The 22569-nt window shown below is 37.0% G+C and overlaps 2 protein-coding genes and 1 pseudogene across 7 annotated transcripts in view; 2 read left to right on the forward strand and 1 right to left on the reverse strand.

Moving 5' to 3' along the window:
* LOC127436021 (non-muscle caldesmon-like) overlaps positions 1–3170 on the forward strand; it is a 36228-nt gene extending 33058 nt beyond the window's left edge. For all 3 annotated transcript variants that reach the window (XM_051689906.1, XM_051689909.1, XM_051689907.1), the window contains one exon: positions 710–3170. In XM_051689906.1, the coding sequence (XP_051545866.1) occupies positions 710–723 (14 nt within the window). In that variant the 3' untranslated portion in view covers positions 724–3170. The remainder of the gene's footprint in view (positions 1–709) is intronic.
* Positions 1877–6250, forward strand: LOC127435702 (troponin T, cardiac muscle isoforms-like; annotated as a pseudogene).
* Positions 6251–7707: 1457 nt separating this feature from the next.
* Positions 7708–22039, reverse strand: dnm1l (dynamin 1-like). 4 transcript variants are annotated; one of them, XM_051689910.1, is made up of 20 exons: positions 21837–22039; positions 20713–20857; positions 19932–19967; positions 19303–19349; positions 17746–17817; positions 17541–17627; positions 17282–17444; positions 17047–17167; positions 15055–15186; positions 14714–14920; positions 14471–14591; positions 14224–14379; positions 14040–14129; positions 13858–13950; positions 13702–13755; positions 13361–13432; positions 9919–10077; positions 9628–9737; positions 9004–9163; positions 7708–8597 (listed from the first exon to the last, which is right to left on the reverse strand). In XM_051689910.1, exons 1-20 carry the CDS (start codon positions 21936–21938, stop codon positions 8541–8543), a joined length of 2184 nt encoding a protein of 727 aa, XP_051545870.1. In that variant the 5' UTR covers positions 21939–22039; the 3' UTR covers positions 7708–8540. The 4 variants fall into 4 exon arrangements, with proteins under 4 accessions (XP_051545870.1, XP_051545871.1, XP_051545872.1 ...); XM_051689911.1 differs by lacking the exon at positions 19932–19967 and having other exon boundaries at positions 7710–8597; XM_051689912.1 differs by lacking the exon at positions 13361–13432 and having other exon boundaries at positions 7711–8597.
* Between the last annotated feature and the right edge of the window lie 530 nt (positions 22040–22569).

Consider the following 22569-nt stretch of genomic DNA (forward strand, 5'->3'; position numbering starts at 1 on the left):
GCACAACCTTGTCCTCCTGCATTGGTACTGTGGGCTGTCTGCATGTCAGGCATAATTCCAACGTGTTTGATTCCCCCTACACCATCTGTGCAGCATTGTGCGGCAGAGGCCCGTGATGCATCGCATTCCCTAGTGCAGCTGTTCTGTTCTCACACTGCAGGGACGTATTTAACTGGATTATCATGGCAAAGCAGTTTTAATATTCAGAGTTAGAGAAAGGATGAACATATTATGTGATAGAGTGTCAATAACTGCCTTAACACCCAAATGTAGCACATACTTTAACTAGGATCCTGTTTATGTGGTTTAGTACTCTTAGTAAGAAGTAAGGCTATCCACAGCTCTGGTCTTTATGCTGAATTTGTCCTTGAAAGTCACATAGATGACTATGTACCAGGTATTTGTCATGCTTGTGACACAACTTAAGACCTCTGACCAAGTCATGTACATTTATCTGGGTCATGACACCAACATATTAAAAAACAAACTGGGAACAGGTGGGGAAAGGTGATCTATTTGCTTTTGTGTATTTGATGAAGTGTTGAAAAAGTTATGCATATGATGTTACTTAAACACAGCAGCCATGTAAAATACATGTATCCACTGATCTCTCTTTATCTTTCTCTCTTTTTAAATTTTTATATTTTTATTTTTATTGTTAACTCATTAAAACAATTCTCTTCTTTACACTATTCCCTTATGTTTTCAGGGACAAGAAAATGAAGACATTTGACCAGACACCAGATCAGGCAAAATTGAAGCTGAATCCATAAAATGTGCATTGATTTATGACAGTGGTTCTCAAGTGGTTTTCTTTCAGGATCCAGGTTTTACATCGGATGTCAAGTGGGGATCCGACACTGTATCGAAATTGTTTTTCATACAAAAATAAACAAATGTCTTCAAAATCAAACATTGAAATTTATTACAATTATTATGTACTGCATAGGCCCATAAATATGCAGAATTAATAACAACAATTATATAACTGTAGAATTAAAATAGTTAAAGGAATAGTTCACCCAAAAATACAAATTATTTCATCATTTAATCACCCTCATTCCATCCTAGATGTTTTTGACTTTCTTTCTTCTGCTGAACACAAACAGAGATTTTTAGAAGAAGATTTCAGCTCTGTACGTCCTCACAATGCAAGGTAATGGTGACCACAATTTGGAAGCTCCAAAAGGCACATAAAGGCAGCATAAAAGAAATCCATAAGACTCCAGTGGTTAAATCTATATCTTCAGAAGCAATATGATAGGTGTGGGTGAGAAACACATCAATATTTAACATTCTTCATGCATATCGCCACCTACTGGGCAGGGAGGATAATTTATGGTAAAAAAGAACTTAAATACTGATGGGTTTCTCACCCACATCTATCATATCGCTTCTGAAGATATGGATTTATTCACTGGAGTCGTATCCATTACTTTTAAGCTGCCTTTATGTACTTTTTGGAGCTTCAAAATTTTAGAACCCATTCACTTGCATTGTATGGACCTACAAAGCTGAAATATTCTTCTAAAAATCTTAATTTGTGTTCTGTTGAAGAAAGAAAGTCATACACATCTGGAATGGCATGCGGGTGAGTAAATTATGGGAGAATTTTAATTTTTGGGTGAACTTTTTCTTTATCTAGCCTTGACTCAAAAAGTGGTCCCACTTTATATTAGGTGTCTACTATGTACTAAAATGAAAATACATACAAAAATTTTACTTATTATGTAACTACATGTTCTGCAGAATTCTTACAAGATTTACATTTACTGCTACTGAGGTTGAGGGACATGTAGGGTAAGGGTAAGGATTGGAGTAGGGTTAAGTTTAGGGTTAGATGTAAGGTTAACAGTGTAACTACAAACATAATTAAATGCAGGTACAATGCATCAGTACGCATGTACATAATAAGTACATTGTATTAAATGCTTAAGTACATAATAGTTAAAGACACCTAATATAAAGTGGGTCCCATAAAATGAACATACCTGGATATAGCTTTCTTCTTCTTCATCACTGATTCATGAAATAAACATAAAGATGCCATGAGACTTTGAAACTCCCACTCCTCTCAGTGTAGTCTCTTGTGCATGGAGAATCTTATGGCCGAATACAGTAGCTGTTAATTCTACCCTCATGATGTAATGCTTGTTGATGTATTATCATTGCTGACATACTGCAGTTCATGGGGATCACCTCTCCTTGACTCCAAAACAGATTAGCAAAAATAGAACTTTGTTTCTCAGTTTGCTTTACCTTTTTCCTGAGTTCTGCTATGTTGTTCAATTATCAAGTGTAAATGTTTGAAATCTCATGCTCCATAACATGTCACTTGTAGTTGTGGATTGTGCTGTGCTGATCTTATTGCTTTTTGCTTACCAGACATACAGTGGTCCCAAAAAGTAATATAAATTCATAATAAATTAATTAATAAATGCCACTTGGTTTGATTTGTAGTTGTCTAATACCATGAAAATTTTCACCCAAAAATGAAAGTTCTCTCATCATTTACTCACCCTCATGCCATCCCAGATGTGTATGACTTTCTTTCTTCTGCAGAACACAAACAAAGATTTTTAGAAGAATATCTCATCTCTTTATGTCCATATAATGCAAGTGAATGGTGATCAGGCCTTTGAAGCTCCAAAAAGGAGATAAAGTCAGCAAAAAGGTAATCCATCTGACATTAGTGGTTAAATCTATATCTTCAGAAGCGATCCTGTTGTTTTTGGGTGAGAACTGACCAACTCCTTTTTCACTACAAATCTTGACATCATCAGTCCCCTTGTGATCATGATTTCAAGCTCAATTACACTTGGATGGCATGAGGGTGAGTAAATGATGAGGGAAATTTCATGTATACCTTTAAATGTACAAATACATATTGGGGACACTGTATATCATATCTCTTGTATTTTGATGCAAACTCAGAGGCATGCTTTGAACACTACACAATTGCTTAACAATAATAAAGAACTTTTTATGATTTCACCAGAAGTGTGGTAGTACTATGGATATACCCTTGCACAAAATCAATAAAATCCATCAATTTGCTAAATCTCCTATCTCTTTTCTTACAAGTTTATATTGTCAGTGTGAAACCCAACACGTGTACAACTATTGTATTTCCAAACAAGTTTTCACAGTAAAAAGATCCATCCAACATATACTGTGTGTGTGTGTTTTCTGTACAGCACTCATAGGTCCAGCAGACCTCTTGGCATTTGTCTGCTTCAAAGAAAGTGCCTTTCTACCCATTAATCATGATGATTAGGGATTAAAGGTGCTGTAAGCGATTTCAGCCATTTCAACCATTTGTGTGACATTATAGCATGCTTTCCTTTAATGGATAAAATTTGATATTTCTGAAGAAAATGGTTAGAAAATATATAATTATCATTGATGGACATTAAATGTACCCTAAATTATAGAATGAGCCAAAAAATACGTCTTCCAGATTTAAACACACATCAAATAAACAACAGTATTAGTGTTGTTTATTGCTGATGTAAATATCTTGTTTTACAACTCTTTATATATATGTTAATGGCGTATTTTAACAGGAGAAGAGGCATGTCAAGAGAGCCGAGCAGCAGGGAGTACGAGCTGAGACAGAGAAAGAGCATCAGGCCAGACTTGACGTGAGTTCTTGAAAACTGTAACTGTCAACACCAGCTGTTTATTGCAACTTGGACCAAATCCTAGACAGAACTTTCAAACTTAAATGTACAACTCTAAAACACAACATTCTGCAGCCAACTGATCTAAACTGATCAAAAACCTTTCTCCAAAATTTCCCTCCAAATTTTAACTTGACCCTTGAATCCACAATGGATTAATCTAGCAGATATTATTTAGCAGAGACTGGCCATTTCTATTAAAATGGATCAGAGAAATTGGAACGTCCAACCAAGGAGCTCAAAGCACCCAACGGTCAATGGATGTAGAAAGGAAGTCCCTTCTTACAAGTAAAAGAGCCAATCACCTTTTAGATACAGACATCACCTGCTGTCTGTCATCTCAAGAACACGCATGCTCATTAGTTATACAAGCTGGTAAAATTGCAATTTTTTTGGCGTAATCTGAGATAAAGAAGCACAATTTATTTTACCAATGTTGTCAGATGTTACAGCTGATTTGAAATATATTCTTTGATCTTAATCTTGATCAACCATTTTGGAGATTTCGGTTTTTCCCCATTCAAGTAGATAGGACTGCACTGTCATGACTGGAAATAGCTTCCCGTGAACGTTCCAAAGATGGCCGTCAGTGGACTGACTTGCTAGAAAGACTTTTGCCACAGTCTCATAATTGAGAAACTGCCAAGGATTGAAACCAGAGAGAGAGAGAGAAAGTACGATAAAGATGCCAAGAAGAAGAAAGCTCTCACTAACATGACCCATCAATACGGCGGCATAAAACAGAAGGTGAGTGTGCACTATACTGAACAAGTCACATTATCATGCTACGCTGATGCCCATTCATATTATAATTATTGTTGGACCAAAAGGGTGAAGGACGCAAAGGTGGCAAGAAACAGACAGAAAGAGAAAAAAAGATGATGATCCTGGCTGATCAATGAAAACCACTGAACATTGACCATTTGAATGAGGACAAACTCAAGTACGAGTCCAAGAATTTTCTGCAATATCTTGAAGGGATAGTTCACCCAAAAATAAAAAATTCTCTCATCATTTACTCACCCTCATGTCATCCCAGATGTGGATGACTTTCTTTCTTCTGCTGAACACAAAGATTTTTAGAAGAATATTTCAGCTCTGTAGATCCATATAATTCAAGTGAATGGTGACCAGAACTTTGAAGCTCCAACAAGGAGATAAAGTCAGCATGTAATCAACATGACTCCAATGGTTTAATTAATGTCTTCTGAAGCGATCCAGTAATATAACTCCATTTTCTCTGTACATCTTTCCATTACAGTCTCTAGGCACGATCATGATTTCAAGCTCGATTACACTTCCTAGTACTAGCAAAATGGCGCAAAATGAAGTGTAATCGAGCTTGAAATCATGATTGCCAAGGAGACTGCTGTCAAAATGAACAGTGAAAAAGGAATCATATTTTGGTCTGTTCTTACCTAAAACCAATTGGATCACTTCAGAAGACATTGATTAAACAAATGGAGTCTTATGGATTACATGCTGACTTGATCTCCTTTTTGGAGCTTTTGGAGTTCTGGCCACCATTCACTTGCATTGTAAGACCTACAGAGCTGAAATATTCTTCTAAAAATCTTTGTTTGTGTTCAGCAGAAGAAAGTCATACACATCTGGGATGGCATGAGGGTGAGTAAACGAGAGAATTTTTATTTTTTAGTGAACTAGCCATTTAAAGAGAAATCCCACATATGATTGACATTTTTCAGATTTCACATCATCTGCTAGCTGTACTAACCATATATTTTTTTTTTGGAAACAGATACATTCTGCTACAGAATTAAATTCAGGGTTCCAACACATTTTGAACAAGGAATTTCATGTCTTTTCGCATGACCTTTCTCGTTGTTCATGGTTACTGGACATGGGTTTTTAAATCGTTTTATTGAAAGCACTCAAAAAGAAACATTTTTAGCTAATGAAATATTGTAGAGGCAAGGAAAGAAAAAATCACTTTAGACATTTCCATGTCTTTTCCAGGCCTGGAAATTGTGATTTCCAGGCTTGGAAAAGAATCCTGTACATTTGATGGTTCTCTAAGAGACTTCTTTCCTTCACTGTCATCTTGTTGATAGTTGTCATTTACCATTGATCTCCCCTTAACCAGTTGTCTCAAATCAAAAGAACTTCTGCCATTACTGTCACTCTTTGCAGTGATAAAGCAAATGATTATGGCAGTGGCTGATGGGGCTGGAGGCAGAAAAATATGATCTGAACGAGAAACTGAAATGCCAGAAATATGTTAGTGATATCTAACTTTATGAAGATGTCTGTACTCTATGTCATATGAATTGTGCCTTTCCAGGTTTCTTAAGATGTTGTATAGCCCATTATGGTTTTAAATGAAAAAATAAATCAAATGTCAAACAGAATGAATTTAACTGAAATTTCTTCCAGAGCAGAGAACTTTACAGAAGTTATCGGTTGAATAAGTTGTGATGTCGCTTTGTAATGCATCTGCCAAACTGGTTGTTTTTGAGCAGTTTTACAGCAAGTGATGGTTTAAGTTTAAAGAACAAAATCTAGTTACCTCTCTGGCTAGAGCTTGATCCAAGGTAAAAAGGTTATGTTCATTATTACTGCATCCTGAAAGCACTTAGCTTTTATGTTTTTCTCTCTAACAGATAAATCAGCTCCTTTCATGGTCCAGGATCACCAGAGGAAAGAATTACAAGCTCACAATCTCAAAATGCTTTGTGTGAGTCAAATTCAATTTAAAGCCAAAATCTGCAAAAACACGTTTAAATGCTTTTTCTATCTTATAGTGCTAAGGGATGTGGCAAAGGCAAGATGAGAGGCAGACTGAGATAGAGATGTTGACAGCAGCCAACAGGTCTGAGAGAGGAGTTTGTCTTCCTAGTTCAAACATGGTTTTTTGTTTGTTTCACTGAGATATTTTAAAGATTCAGTATTCTGAGTGCACATAAATGCTCAAGTTGTACATTTTTGCTTTGCTTATTTGTAACTTTAATAAATAAATGATGATTGTCAATTTCAGTGTCCAGCTCAATTAATAATACAAATCATAATGCAATTTGAGGAACACAAGATAACCTTAAGTCTGAAAATCATAAGGGTGATTCTCACACAACCTAGCAAGAAAATGTCCTGGTCCTATTTTACTCTAAAATCAAAAGAAACAAATAAGAAATAATATTTTGCATATAGAAAATGAAGCTTATTTTAGGGCCATTATTTAAATTGTGACATTTTCATGACAATTATGCACATTTTACCCCCATTATCGTACTGTCAATACTGCAAAGTGAATTGATTTTTAATATCTATTATTTAATTTATAAAGTATTTATACATCAGTACTATTCCCTGGGTACTGCCTTTTATTTTTGCAGTTTTTTATAAAAAAAAAAAAAATAAAGGCAACAGCATAATTTCACTGTAAATATACAGTAAAAAATTACTGTTACGGTAATGAAAATCATTGAAAACAATGGGAATTGTAAAAGTAAAACGTCCAGACAAACAACAGTAACGTGGATTGGGGTATAACATTTACTTTAGTGTCCTGAAAATAATGTCACTTATGCAAAAAATTGTTAACGTCCTAAATGTAGGTTTAAAGGGATGGTTCACCCAAAAATGAACATTTCATTCATCATTTCCTCACTTTCATGCAATCCCAGATGTGTATTACTTTCCCAGATGGGGAGTCCTTTTAATGCATGTGAATGGTGACCAGACGTTTGAAGCTCTAAAAATCACATAAAGGCAGCATTAAAGTAATCCATATGACTCCAGTGGTTAAATCCAAGTCTTTGGGTGAGAAACAGATCAATATTTCAATCCTTTTTTACTATAAATCTCAACTTTCACTTTCAGAATGTGAAAGTTGAGATTTATAGTAAATAAATGACATAAATATTGATCTGTTTCTCACCCACACCTATCATATCGCTTCTGAAGATATGGATTTAACCACTGGAATCTTATGGATTACTTTTATGCTGCCTTTATGTGATTTTTGGGGCTTCAAAGTTTTGAATGCTATTGACTTGCATTGTATGGACCTACAGAGCTGAAATATTCTTCTAAAAATCTTTGATTGCATTCTGTAGAAGTAAGTCATACATATCTGGGATGGCATGAAAGTGAGTTAAGGATGAGAGAATTTTCATTTTTGGGTGAACTATTCCTTTGATTTCTTTTTTATTAATTTCATATTGTATTTGTATTGATTTGGGGTTAAAAATGACCAGGAAGTTATCTTGACAGGTTTCGTGAGAATCACATATGAATGCAGATTTTAAAAAAGTAAACTGCATGAAACTTACCTAATACGTAAGGTAGCCTCAACATTAATTTTATATGAATAAAAGTGAAAAAAGTATATAAATAAAGTATCAAATTATGAACGATCAAAGCATTTCAAAAGTTGCAAATAAAACATTAACCCTTTTCCTGTCTTATATTACTATAATGGCATAAGAACATCAAAATCTTATTGACATTTAAAAATTAGTTAGCTTGAGCAAAGCTATTTTCACAGCATAGAACACAAAAATGCAGGTGTTTGTTTATATCACTACCTTTAATTTAGACTACATCAGCGACACACAGTCCTTTAACAGGCCACACACGTTATCTAGAGCTTACATGGTAGCTTAAATACATGAAAGAAGTTATCACTGAATGAGACGGTGTGAAGGTGTGATGTTATATGCCCTCAATGTAGTTCAAGTCCATCGCATACATAATAAAACTATATTCATTACACACAAATTGACACCAGTGCATTTTTCAAGTTGGCTGTCTGTGAAATCCAGACAGGAAGGGACAGGCCCGGTGCAGACCGCAGGGCTTGAGTGAGAGAGGAAGGGAGTGATACATCTGCGCCAAACTTCACCACAGGTGTGTTTCTCGGATTTCGGCGATCACCTGACTGGCTTTCTGCAAGGCCTGCGAGAAGAGAGGATGAGAGTTTAAAAACAACGGTTTTCCCATTTGAAGTTTCATTTGGCCCAGAACAGCCCATTTAGACAGGAAGAAGCTCTCTGACTGAGACATAACATGCCCATTTTTTATTTTTTTACATAACGTTTATGAGCAAGTAAATCTGAAATTTGTCTGTAATCACTGACAAAAAAGTAGACTCTTGAAATTTTAGAATATCTTTGAAAAATCTAATTCAGCCACTTTGAAGCATCCTACTACATTATAAACAAAACTTTGTTTTGCACTTCTGTCATGCTTGAATACACTTATACATCTTCAGTTTGTAACTTTAGCAGGGATTTATAACACTTGCTTTATAGGCAGCACTTCAGGCAGCATCAGCATTCAGCACACCAGATCCCTTTGTTACCTTGAGCATATCTGCAGCCTCATTACGCCGCTGGGCCATGTCTTCTGACTCTGTGAGGAGGTCATCCAGCACAGCGGGTTTATAGAGCTGCCCCACCAGCTCACTCTGTAAGCTGTCCTTCACATGGTTCACCAGGAAGTGCATCACAGCCTTTGGTACACTGCAGAGACAGATGGGGACAGGGTGCTGGTCTGAATATCAGATATTTGCGAAGAGCAAATGCAAACCATGAGACTGTATTACAGAAGCTTCCTAAATTAAGTCCTAAGATTTTCAAGTTTTCTGAGATCATCACAGTTCCTAAACACATAAGATTGAATTCAACAGTTAGGGGCCATTCACACTAAATGTGTTTTTGAGTTCGTATGCGGTTTCTTATTTATTTTTCTAATGTAAACATGCACTAGACTGACGTTCTTGCCATTTTGTTAGCGTCTCATGCAGGATCACAGAGTTTTTTTAGATGTCGTGTAAGGTTTAAAAACAACAAACTTTTAAAAACGCATTGAGACACCTGCATTTTGTTCTGTTCATTGCACTGGGCCTAGCTTTTTGCACAAGAACGTGTTCAGTCTGAACAGCCCCATATCTAGAAGTTGAAAAGAGCTGGTGTAGGTCACATACCTGTCTTGAATGTTTTTACGGACAATAAGGAAATAGGATTTAATCAGCCTCTCAATGACCTCACAGTCCCTCTGTTCACGAGCAGAGAGTTTCCTGGCAACTGGCACAGGCTGGAAGATCAGAACAATTTAACACTAATTCATTTTGACTGTGCTGGCCAACAACTCTTTAACAGTAGAGAACGTGCAAATGCTTGCAGATATTTAGTGTATTTACATTCAGATCTTATGTTATTATATATTAAGTCATGTCTGCAACAACATGGCTGTGTGTTGTATTTTATGGACTCACCACATCAAGTAGGTTGACTGCATGTCCTATCTGAGGGCTGGCTTGGATGGAGCTCTGCAGTTTGGTCCTATCGTCTCCCTGACCGTCCTCTCCCTTCTTCAGCATGCCTCTCCAGGTCCCTGTTCCTCCTTCCTGCTCTCCTTGAGCTCCTCCAGCCATCTTATAGAGACAAACAGGAAAAACAAAACATGACTGAGTGCTAAGAGGCATTGGTTTTCTGGTCACTGTCCCATGTGGCCCATTTTTCTTTCATGTGTTGACAGGGCTCCAGACTAACATTTGTGAGTGGTGCCACTGAGTTCTACAGTTGGTGTTACCAGCACCTCATCTAGGACCTATAAAATGAGAAATGTAAAGACAAGAAAATTGCATATTTTGTCTAACTGAAATGCTCAATCGATAGTAAGGCATTAATTTTCAGTAAATTAACTGGTATTAACAACAGTAAGGTTATCTATAACATCTATAAAAGGTAAGAGTTAACACCTAATTTATATAGGGCTAAATTATTCTGTAAGTGCGACTGAGGTGGCACTCTTTAAAGGAATATTTCGGGTTCACAACATGTTAAGCTCAATCGACAGTATTTGTAGCATAATGTTGTTTACCACAAAAAAAAAAAAAAAAGGTTACAGTAAGGCACAATGGAAGTGAATGGGACAATTTTTGGAGGGTTTAAAGGCAGAAATGTAAAGCTTATAATTTTATAAAAGCACATATTAATTCTTCTGTTAAAACTCATGTATTATTTGAGCGGTAAAGTTGTTTAAATTGTCATTTTTATAGCTGTTGTAGGATTTGTGGACATCACATCATCATGGCAATGAAGTTGTAAAATTGGGTATAACTTTACACAGAAAAGGGTAGTATCTCGATTTTTGCTTTTGAAGTCAAAATACATTTTTGTGGTAATGCTGTCGATTGAGCTTAACTTGTACTGAACCTGAACTATTCCTTTAACAGATTCCTTTCATCAGGCTATTACTGATAAAAGTTCAGTCATCTATTGTAATTTTTGAAAGCAAACAAAACCAGCTATATTTTCATTCAATCAGAGAGAATTAGAAGAGAACCGATTTAATACAAAAGTAAAAATAACTTTGTTCATAATTCACAAAGGTCCAGGCTTTAAAGCCCTTTTTTAAAAAAAATATTTAGCATTTGCCCTTATAAATTTTACCATAGTTTTTTTAAATAGTTTTAACAGTTGCTTTGGTATTTTAACAGGACCATGGTAACCACAGGTAAAACAAACATGGATCTTCACTGTCATGGTTAGATGTCAGCCTAACATGATTTCTATAAAACACACTATGGCACTTTTGCATTGAAAAACATTTCCCTAAACAAATGTATAAACTATAACAGCACATAATCGGAGAGAGATATTTGGCCAACTCTGTATTCACCACAGTAACAAAAACAAAAATTACAAAATGGAGCCTCCGTGGATTGAACTTGTTGGCCTAGCACATCCCACAGATGCTCAATCGGATAGAGATCTGGGGAATTTGAAGACCAAGGCAACACCTTGAACTCTTCATCATGTTCCCCAAACCATTCCCGAACAATGTGTGCAGTGTGGCAGCGCGCATTATCCTGCTGAAAAAGGCCATTGCCATCAGGGAATAACATTGCCATGATGGGATGTACCTGGCCTGCAACGATGTTTAGGTAGGTGGCAGGTGTCAAATTGACATCCACATGAATGGACGGACTCGGGTTTCCCAGCTTAACATTGCCCAGAGCATCACACTCCCTCCACCGGCTTGTCATCTTCCCACAGTGACATCACTTCCCCAGGTAAACGGTGCACACGTACACAGCCGTCCACGTGATGTAAAAGACAACGGGACTCATCGGACCAGGCGACCTTCTTCCACTGCTCCAAGGTCCAGTTCCAATGCTCACGTGCCCATTGTAGGCGCTTTTGATGGTGGACAGGGGTCATCATGGGCACTCTGACTGGTCTGCGGCTTCGCAGCCCCATACGCTGCAGGGCACATTCCTCCAGTAACCATCATTAAAATTTTCTGTGACTTGTGCCACAGTAGACATTCTATCAGTCAGACCAGACGGGATAGCCTTCGTTGCCCTCATGCATCGATGAGCCTTGGGCATCCAATGCCCTGTCGCTGGTTTGTGGTTTGTCCCTCCTCAGACCACTGTCGGTAGGTACTCACAACTGCTGACTGGGCGCACCCCACAAGCCTTGCCGTTTCAGAGATGCTCTGACCCAGTCGTCTGGCCATAATAATTTGGCCCTTGTCAAAGTTATTCAGGTCTTTACTTCTGCCCATTTCTCCTGCATTCAACACATTGACTGTGAGAACTGATTGTTCGCTTACCATCTATATACTCAGACCTTGACATGAGGCCTTGTTAGGAGATGATCAACGTTATTCACTACACCTGTGAGTGGTCATAATGATTTGGCTCATCAATGTATATATATATATATATATATATCTCATAACAAATGCGATGTACACAAAATTGCTAAATTTAAACGCACGCTTATTTTCCACAATACTTGGCCAATCAGGCCCAGTATTTGGGCGATACGATAATGTCAAAATGGCCAAATATCTGCCGATCAATCGGCCAAACCGATATATCGGCCTATCACTAGTATAGAATGCAGCAGACTTTAGTTAGAACGTACATTTCTGTGAGGGTAAAAAAAAAAAGAAAAAAAAAAAGCATAAAGTATTGTATGATGTGAAAATACAACTAAAATATCGTATTAAAGTTGCCAAGGATTTTCAAAACCAACCTTTATATAAAATCAACAGTGTGTGACAGTGTCATTATTAAACTTGTACAAATAAGTTGTGATCCATCTGGATGCACAACTCATGATGCCTTCACGAAACACACTAAAAATAGCTCTTCCTAGATATAACAAATCTCTGGTTTATCCTCATTAGAAAATACTCAGAATACTCAAACAGCAATACTCAAACAGGAGGCGTTTTAAAGAGAGCAGAACACTCAGACGATTAATCAAGAAATATATAAACAAAAAATGACAAAAGTTTGAGAAGGCCCTTATAAGTAAAACAACACGGCACAGCAAACACATGATCTGCCATCGGTTTAGTGGTTGGTGACCATGCAGTCCAAGTAGGTATAGCTGCAGACCAGGGAGACCTCCAAATGGGGGCTCAATCTCCAAAAGAGTGCGGGGTTACTCCAACAGAGGGCATCACTTTCACACATGATTAGGGTTAGGGAAAGGGTTAGGTTTATATCTCTTTTATATGTCCTATATCTTTGCTCGCTGTTTGGAGCCCCCGCCCATTTTTGGAGCTCTGTTTGCAGCTATGTCCTTCGCATGCAGTCAGAGGTTTTGGGGGTTTAGGAGTTTTAAAGGGAGCAAAGAAACTGGGTTGAAAATTAACTCCATGCTTTGTCCCTACAGATTAGGGGTGCCACACACCTTGGGACCATCGCCCTCAGCAGGCAGCTGCTCAGTGGGTGAAACTGACTGCCCACCAGGACCCCTTAAGGACTAGGGAGAGACAGGAAGAGAGAGGGAATGAGACTAGTCAGCTAGAGGTGAAAGCAGCAGGTTTTAGTCTAATTCTGGTCTAGATTCAAAGAGCAAGAGGCTTTTAGGTTTATGATACAAACTATTCTATATAGAGAGGAAAAGAAGCAAGACAGCACTAAAAAAAGACAAAGAAAATTGCAAATAGCAGCCTATCCTACTTCCTGTGAGAAAACATATATCCCCCTCAATAGCTTATAATATTAAAACACACTAATCTAACAGCATACCTTATCACGAGGCACAGCTGAGGGCATCTCTCTCATTCGATTACGTCTCTGCTCCTGTTATAAAAAAATAAAAAAATAAATATACTTCACACAGATGTTTTCCAATCAATAAACGCAAGTCACAATGAAATCAAACAAATTAAACCTCAATTAAACCTCAATGTTGTTGTTCATGAGTCCACAAGCATCTGCAAAGTCTGGGTGCTTTGTATTGATGTAAGCCAGCTCAATCGCCACAAGATTGTGAACCTGGAACCATTAGAAAAGTGATGTTTGATAATAAAGGTGAAGGTGGCTGACCCATATCATTGAAAAGAATAAAGAGAATAGAGACTAACCATTTCATTGGTGACCGGCAGCCGCTTCCTGAGCAGAGATGTGACCACTTCTACTATGGCATCATGGAGCTTTGGAAACCTTAGCAATTCCTAGTGACAAATACAGACAAGACAAGCTTATACCTTCAGTTTTGTCATTTAAGTATAGTTACTTTGATTCTGAAAAATACATAACTAAAACTACCTGAGTGCTGTAGTTACTACAGTGCTGAATGATCCTCTGCATCTCCTCATGCACCAGCTCCACACAGCGCAGACTGGGCTCCTCCAGACGCTTCACCTGCCTCTTCACCAGCAACTCAAATGAAACCTCAGGCACAAACAGAGCAGGACGTGGACCCTGCAAAGACACAAAAGAACTACATGAATTCAATTCAATTCAAATTAAGGACTACACAAGAAAAAAAAAATGACTTAGGTTTTTAACCCACCGTAGCATTCCTGATAGCTGTAAGTACATCTATGGTTGTAAGTCCACCAAGAGGGTCGACAGATTCCAGTGTCCTGCCAAATGTCTCATGGAAAATGTAACAAATTCTTGCACCACCGCACCTACAATACAACAACAAATCAGCTGAGTTTAGCACTAACAACACTGAATCAGTTAAACATACAGTATTCAATATGGATATTATGACTGGCTGAGTAACTGGAAGGAGAGGGGAGACACTAACAGTTCAGCTGTCTCAATATATTTGGCTGTTCCTTCAATAGTGTTGCAGTACTCAGTGGCAAACTTTGTGATGAGCTGCAGCAGGGTGGCGCTCTTGTCCTCAACCGGCTCGCCGTAGCTGCTGAGAAGTGACTGATACTGGGCAGCCAGAACGTTGATACGTGTCTTCAGCTCTGGTAGACAGTCCCTAATGTGGTGCATTAACAACCTAATGGAAAAGAAAGAGTATTTTCATACTTAAACCTCTAAAATCAACAAAATACACCTAAAACGAGAAATTGTGACATTAGAATTTCCAATTGAATTGTTAATTCAGGCTGCAGCCTAAAAGCAAACACCTACCTATTTAATGTTCTGGCGAGATATTTGGTTCCGTTTCTGTTGGCGAGAGAGGGGTATTTCTTCTGTAGGAAGGCATGCTCGTCACGAATAGCATCTTGTACGCTTTTTTTAGTATTGATGTCCAGCTGACTCCTGGATAAAAACATGCAGTTATTAGCACAAACGGACTTGATTTTGGTAGATCCTTGTTAGACACCTGATTTAAAAAACATGATAGGGTGAATCTCACAAATAAATGTCCAGGTTACATTTCACCCCCCCCAAAACAATATACACAGTATATATATATATATATATATATATATATATATATATATATATATATATATATATATATATATATATTCACAGTATATTTATTTCATATACAGCGTTGGCAAAGTTACTTAAAAAAGTAATCCACAAAAAAATGTCTAATTCCATAAGATTGTAATCAGATTAATTTACTGAGTCCTTAATTAGAATGTAATCACATTACTAGAGCTGTCAGAATTAACAAGTTAACGAAAGGGTGGAAACTTTGTGATGTGTCTGCCCAGAGCCATTAGACTGAAGCAAACAACACACACACACACACAGCAGTGATTCAGTGTCAGTGATAAAGTGATGGGGAAAAAAGCTCTCAGCCCAAGTAAGGCGCATTTTAATTACCACAGATGCACATCAAGTCTTAACTATCACCAAAACGCAGAATGAGACGTTTTTGTCTGCAAGCGCTTTTCATGTGGAGTTTAAAACTACGCTTGACGCTGACACCCTGACGCAAATCATGAATGCGGCTTCAAGATTGCTATAACAAAGCGGACATTCACAGTCTACCGGCAGATTAATATTGTGGAGGATGAGACAATAGAAGAGATTTAATGGCCATTGCAATGAATATGCAACCTCTGAGAAGACTAGTTCTTTCAATTAGTCAAGCTCCCACTTAGACTTTAAATGTTACGTTTAATGTTACTTGAATTGGTGCTATTTTAGTGCATTTCTATCTTTATACGGTGGAAGGCTTTGTTTGGAAAATGTTATATTGTTGCATTATATTGTTTTGTTTTCTTTCCTAAAAAGGAAATAAATGCATTTTGACAGGAAAGGAAGTATATTTAGAGTCAAATTTCAGCACTTTCAAAATTTGCGATTAATCACAATTAACTAAAAAAATTATGTGATTAAAATTTTTAATTGACTGACAGCACTAATAATTACTTTAGTTTCAAAGTTACTTTCTAAAACACCTCACACAAAAAAAAAGTGTGTTTTTTCCCTTTCAATTAATTAAAAAATAATGTCTATATTTCCTCCTTGTTCAACGTCGCACAAAAGTTGTACACTCAACATCACACATTTCTCCCTTACATTGTCTCGTTTTGGGGCCCTTCAGCTATCACAGAAACACAAACAGATGTACTTGCACATAATTCATGTTGTAAATGTACTATACATAAATAATATTATTTTAAAAATATGTGTAACCCAAGTAATGTGCCTAAAATTAATTAACTTGACTGAAAGTCAGTAACGGATTACAATAATTTAAAATGCAATGTGTTACACTACTTTTTGGACTAAAAGTAATTGGATTACAGTAACTTACATTTGGAGAAGAAAAAAAAAACAATTAAAATAAGAAATAATATCAAATGAAGCTTTTTTTTAGAAATATTTCTTGCATTGAGACATTATTTTCATGACAATTAAGCAGATTTTCCCCAAACATCACATTACTGCAATGGAGGAATTTATAACTTTCCATTGGCGTGAAATATGACCCAGACATTTCTTGCCAGCTTTCATGAGATTCACCCGATAAGTGTGGGGAAAAAAGTATGCATTGTAGTTAAAATATTTTAACAGTTAATATTAGTTAAGAATATATTTTACATTTTAGAATATATTATACAGTTTAGAATATATTTAATATACATATCAATTTTTTTGACATTATTTATGGAACCCTCAGTTTCATATTTTATAAGAATGAATTTGCTTTTTTACCTGTTTACCACTCCGATTAGTCCAAGTTTGACAGGAATGACCCTTCCCATAAGTACATCCATTGCATCAGTACCGGCATCCATCAGATCTAGTTTAGTCACGACAGCCAGAGTTCTGCGACCTGACAGCAGGACGTTAAATGCAAAACAGTAATGCGTCTCAAAAACAAAACAGAAAACAAATTGAATGATGCAAATATAATGAAAAGAAAAAATATCAACATAAATATGCTGACCGTCTGGATCCACCTCACGAGCTACTTTCAGAGCTTCAGAGGTGGCCATGTCTGTGTTAGCCGCAGTGACAGCTAAGATGATGGAGTTTGGGTTGCTGATGTATTTCAGGATCAGTTCACGGATCTGAAGCTCGATATCTTTGGGCTGATCTCCCACCGGAACCTGAACACATCAATGTCAAAACTGCTAATAAAATTATCAAAAAATTAAACACTGATACAGGTTACTAATTGTGCAATTGGTTATTGAATAAAACACCTTTGTGATGCCAGGCAGGTCCACCAGTGTGAGGTTTACGACATGTGGTGAGAAGATTTTCAGGTGAATCGGCTCATCACTGATCCCCTGTTAAACACATTATGTACAAAAAGTCCTCAGAATTTAGTATGGGTATAACTGCAGAGCTTAGTGCTTAATGCTTTTATTACTTTTTAAATGAGCTCTTAAGAAAGCTTTTTCATACCTTGTTATTGCCAGAAATTCTTTCCGTTTCATTTTCAATTTCTTGCATGATTTCATCAAAATCTGTATAGATCTAAAAAGCAGAGACAATATTAACAATCATAATAACTTATCATATAGACATGAATTAAATAGGGATGCACCGATATAATTTTTTTGTCCGATTTTGAAAAATAAAAACTATAGGCCGATATTGATATTTTGCCACTTACCTTACAGTATTTTGTCATCAGATCACTGTTTTACTTTGGAACTATGCTTTAAAAATGTACAAAGATGTACATGAGTTGTTTTTTTCAACTGTTCTAACAATAAATAATTTTCACTGAACATGGATTAGATCTGTTGAATACATAACAGGCCACAATTTTAAAGAGAGCCACAATGAAAGATAAATAGAAGATAAAAAGGTACAAAAAATAACTAAACATATTAACATAATGACTGATATGAAAAATGGTTATTTTGTACTTCTAAAAATTTTTTGCACTTCTGTTTTTGCAGTTCAAAACAACAGAACTCACATTTTACATGAATGTACAGTATCTCCAGTAATAGAATATTACAAATTCATACTATGCATATTTAGGAATTCCACAGAAATGTCATCCACATCATGGAAATATAAAAAGTTTTAACCAAAGGAATAAAACCCCCTTTTAAATTCTGTATAATAGTGATATTATGGATAATAACATCCAGACCGCTAGAGGGCGCCGCTTGCTCACACAACACTGAATACAGACTATATTTAAAATGCAGACTTTTAAGTGTTTAGTAATCACGGAAGGCCATATTGCATATCTTAATATAATCATGCAGCTTTAATGGATATCATACCGATGTCTCAGAAGTCAATGTAAATGTCACTTTCACAACTGTCACATTTTTACAGAGTGTGTCACTAATTAATTATACATCACCGTTTTCATGATTAGAACCAATATGCTGGTGGTTTAATTTGGTCAATAATTGGCCGATAAATATCGGCACATCCCTAGAATTAAACCTAAATGAAATAAAACACTGAAAAATTACAGAACACAAGAAATAGAAGAGGAAACAGTGTGAAATGTTACATGAGATTAATGCAAAGCATGTGACTGCCCTTAAGGCCATACGGCTGTATTCTTGTGTGAACATTCAGCACAATACGTTCTTGTTATTCATGAATTAAAGGGCTTATTCTTCATCTGCCAGTGGCTCAGACAAACTCTTTTCACAGTCATTTGTAGTACATAAAGATGGCCAGAATGACTGATTAAAACTAAACTGTGAACTGTTTTTTTAACGAAAAACAAATTTTTCAACTTGGACCCGCTCAGAGGTTAGGTACTATACTCCAAACTGGGTGTTGGTCAATCCTGTTTCAAATATATCTACATGTTAAAGGGTTCTTAACACTTTATTCTTTTTTGTGTGTGTGCAAAAATGCTGAAAATCAAAGAATTATTCACAATGTATGCCTAAAACAACCTTAAAGGGTCACACACATTTGACCTCAGTGGTTGCCGATTGTTTCTCTTTGTCCAGTGGTATATTGTGCGGGTTTCCATACCTTGTTTTTGGTGTGTAGAAATTTCCCCCACTCTTCTCCATCTACTCCTGTGGGAACATTGTTGACAGTATTGTCAATGACACAATACTGGTTCACACACACACTAGCTGTTTCACTTTCACTTTCTTGTGATTTGTTTTCTCAGCTGTGAAGCCTATATTAGCTTTATTCTGAGGGCCACTGTGTCAATTTTTAATTTCCATTATTGAACAAAAGTATTTTTATAAAAAGCACCATCACAGCAAATTATACAAAAACAAACCACTATGTAACAAAGGCAAAGCGCAGTGAATTAAGGATTGGACAGTCTACCTAAGCTTTTGGCTCTCGCCAACACACACAGACGTTTAATCTTCACTACAAGGTGAAGTTAAAATAGCAGAGGATGACTTTAATTCAACTAACAGTACTCATTCTCACAACTTCAATCAGAAATCAAGACTGGATCATCCTTTAAATTACACTGTCTGGGTTTGTTTGAGTCTGAATTGAGCTAGGCCACTAAACTGGCATCTTAATGAAAGCTTTGTTATTAGATAATGGAGGCAGGATGAGGGCAAAACAAATCAAAAGGTCAAAAGGAAGCTGCTTAACACAAGCAAAAGGGCAAAGAACAAGGAAAAGGAGACCTTTATAAAGGCGTCCTTTTTTCCAGGCATTGGGGTCTGCGTTTGAAGAGAGATGACAGAGGGTTAGCCTGCAAGACCTGTAAGTGCAGCAATGCAGCCTTATAGGACTCTAGTGCAGCGAAAACCACACAAATGCAGAGATGGACCACGGTTGTTCAACCAAATTTTTTTTAATTCTGTCACCATTTACTCACCCTCATGTTATTCCATACCCATATGACTTACTTTCTTCCATGGAAGATGCATTGAAAATGAATGGTGACTGAGGCTAACATTCTGTCTAACTTCTCATTTTGTTTTCCACAAAAGAAAGAGAGTTATATGGGTTTGGGACAACATGAGGGTGAGTAAATGATGTCAGAAGTTTCATTTTTGGATGAACTATCCCTTTAATCTCAAATGCATGACAGATTCTTATGAGCTGGGTTCTTTATGTACTGAAAAAACAAAAGTGTTTTATATAAACAAACATCTCTAAAGTCACTAAAGGTTTCCTGCACAGCTATTACTGCACAAATCAGCTTGGATCACTTCTCTTTTAACTTAATTCGGCTGACAATAAACAAAGTCAACTACCTGACACCAGCTGCACTCCCTTTGTATGTTTGATTGAGCAAAACAAACCAACTTAGAATGAAGGAATAAGATACAAGCACCGAGTAACAAGCTGACATGGTCATTTTCTCACATTGTTTAGAATCTTTCCAGGCAAAAAAAGTTCACAAATACATGCTACCTGCAGTCATTGTGAAACATAAGGGGGGGGGGGGAAATCATATACCGTTCTCCTCTCCAGTCTTTCTTCTGTCCTCTGCGTCTACATTAACCAGCTGCAGGATGAGAGGTCTGCGGGTGATGATGCCTGTTCCGCGGGGCAGGAGGTCTCTGCCGACCAAACTCTCCAGCACAGAGCTCTTCCCGCTACTCTGTAAACCAGATGCACAACAGACAAATACAATATGTCAGGGACTTTAAAACAGACACTAGGCAAATCTGTCTAGACTGTGTCAAACTAACAGAACTAAGCCTTGAATGGGCAATGCAAAAGTTGGATCTTACAGGTCAGAAACATTGGTCATGTATTACAACAAAAACATTTCCCATTGAGACAGACTTTTGAGAATCACTACTGAATGTCTGTGCCAGTTAGTTAATTAATTCACGATTTGAGCTGATAGAATGCTGCATTCTAAAGATCATGACTTGACTGTGTATTCATGTTAGTGTATTTTCACAATAAACCTAGCAGAACGCCCTGTGTGTTATCAGAACAGAAAGAACTAGCTGCTAAACAGCCATTAACACAATACGTTTAAAATATATGTTGATCAGTGTTGTACAGCAGCTGTTCAGAGATACAGTAAATGCTGTCTGATTTGATTAGTACAGACCGACCACTGCGCATCACATCATGTGTTAGCTACTCCAACTGACTCCACCACAGCCAAAACGTTCACGTCCTGATACTATTTATACTGCTAAATAAACCCATAACACTAGATATTCTCACAAAATGTGGCCACTATGTCAAACATTCATACTGAATGAGGAAACGGGCGAGAAGTCAATGTTAGCAGGCTAGTAGCTAGATAGCGCTTATAATATTATTTTAAAGCTTGCTTGTCACTATAAATATAGTTATATTTAAAGCGACATGCGTTAATTTCTCGTTGACCTTGCTGTGTATAACAAGTGTCGCAAACATAACGAAATGTAGCTAATAATAGGCTCTCCTTAAAAAAAACTAATGAACTTCCGAGCTAGATAGCATTTAGGAGCCTTATAGGCGCGCACGAGCTCAACTATTATGCCCAGAAGATACTGTCTAGGTAGGCAGCTTACTAGCTTTTAGCCCACAGTTCAACGCAGGCAGGTGTAATGGAAAGCGCAACTAAAACACATTACCTGCGTTCCCACCACTGCAATCTGGGGCAACTGAATAATATCTGCCCCCACTGTGTTAAAAACATCCTGGAGCTTGTTAATGACAGGAATAAGAGCCTCCATCGCGCTGACGATCTCTTTTTTCCTGTCAAAATGAAAGAGCTAAACACGGCACAAAGTCATCCAATGTCCCTCACGCAAGCACCGTGAACCCGGCCGCGGAAAAAAACTGCTCACCGTTGCATTATGGGACTTGTAGTTTTAGGCGGCAAAACAGCTGTTGACCCACTTTTGAACTTTCTGGAAATAAACTACATTTCCGAGCATTGTTCTGAATGAATGCGCCAAGGCAACCGTAACTATTGGATGCAACAAAAATATTTTGGAGCATACAGGGAAACATGTTTTGGGTGAGGTGGCATAATAGTCCATATTGCTAAATATTATATTATAAAATATAGTCAATTTGCATAAACAGGATTTCCACACCTTTTGACCAATGAATTTCCATGATTTCTCTAGTTGTTCGTGGTTACTAGATAAGGATCATTTTATCTTACACTTAATCTGCCATTTCAGTCTTTGAAATAAAGATGTAAAGTTCAGTATAACTAGAAAAATGTATATTCACTCTATAGATTCCCATGACTTTTTAAGATTAGTTAAATTTCCATGACTTTTCCAGGCTTAGATATCACAATTTTAAAATTCCATGATATTTCCAAGTTTTCCATGACTGTGGGAATCCTACATA

Source organism: Myxocyprinus asiaticus, chromosome 46 (assembly GCF_019703515.2).
Source record: "Myxocyprinus asiaticus isolate MX2 ecotype Aquarium Trade chromosome 46, UBuf_Myxa_2, whole genome shotgun sequence".
Classification (NCBI taxonomy): domain Eukaryota; kingdom Metazoa; phylum Chordata; class Actinopteri; order Cypriniformes; family Catostomidae; genus Myxocyprinus; species Myxocyprinus asiaticus.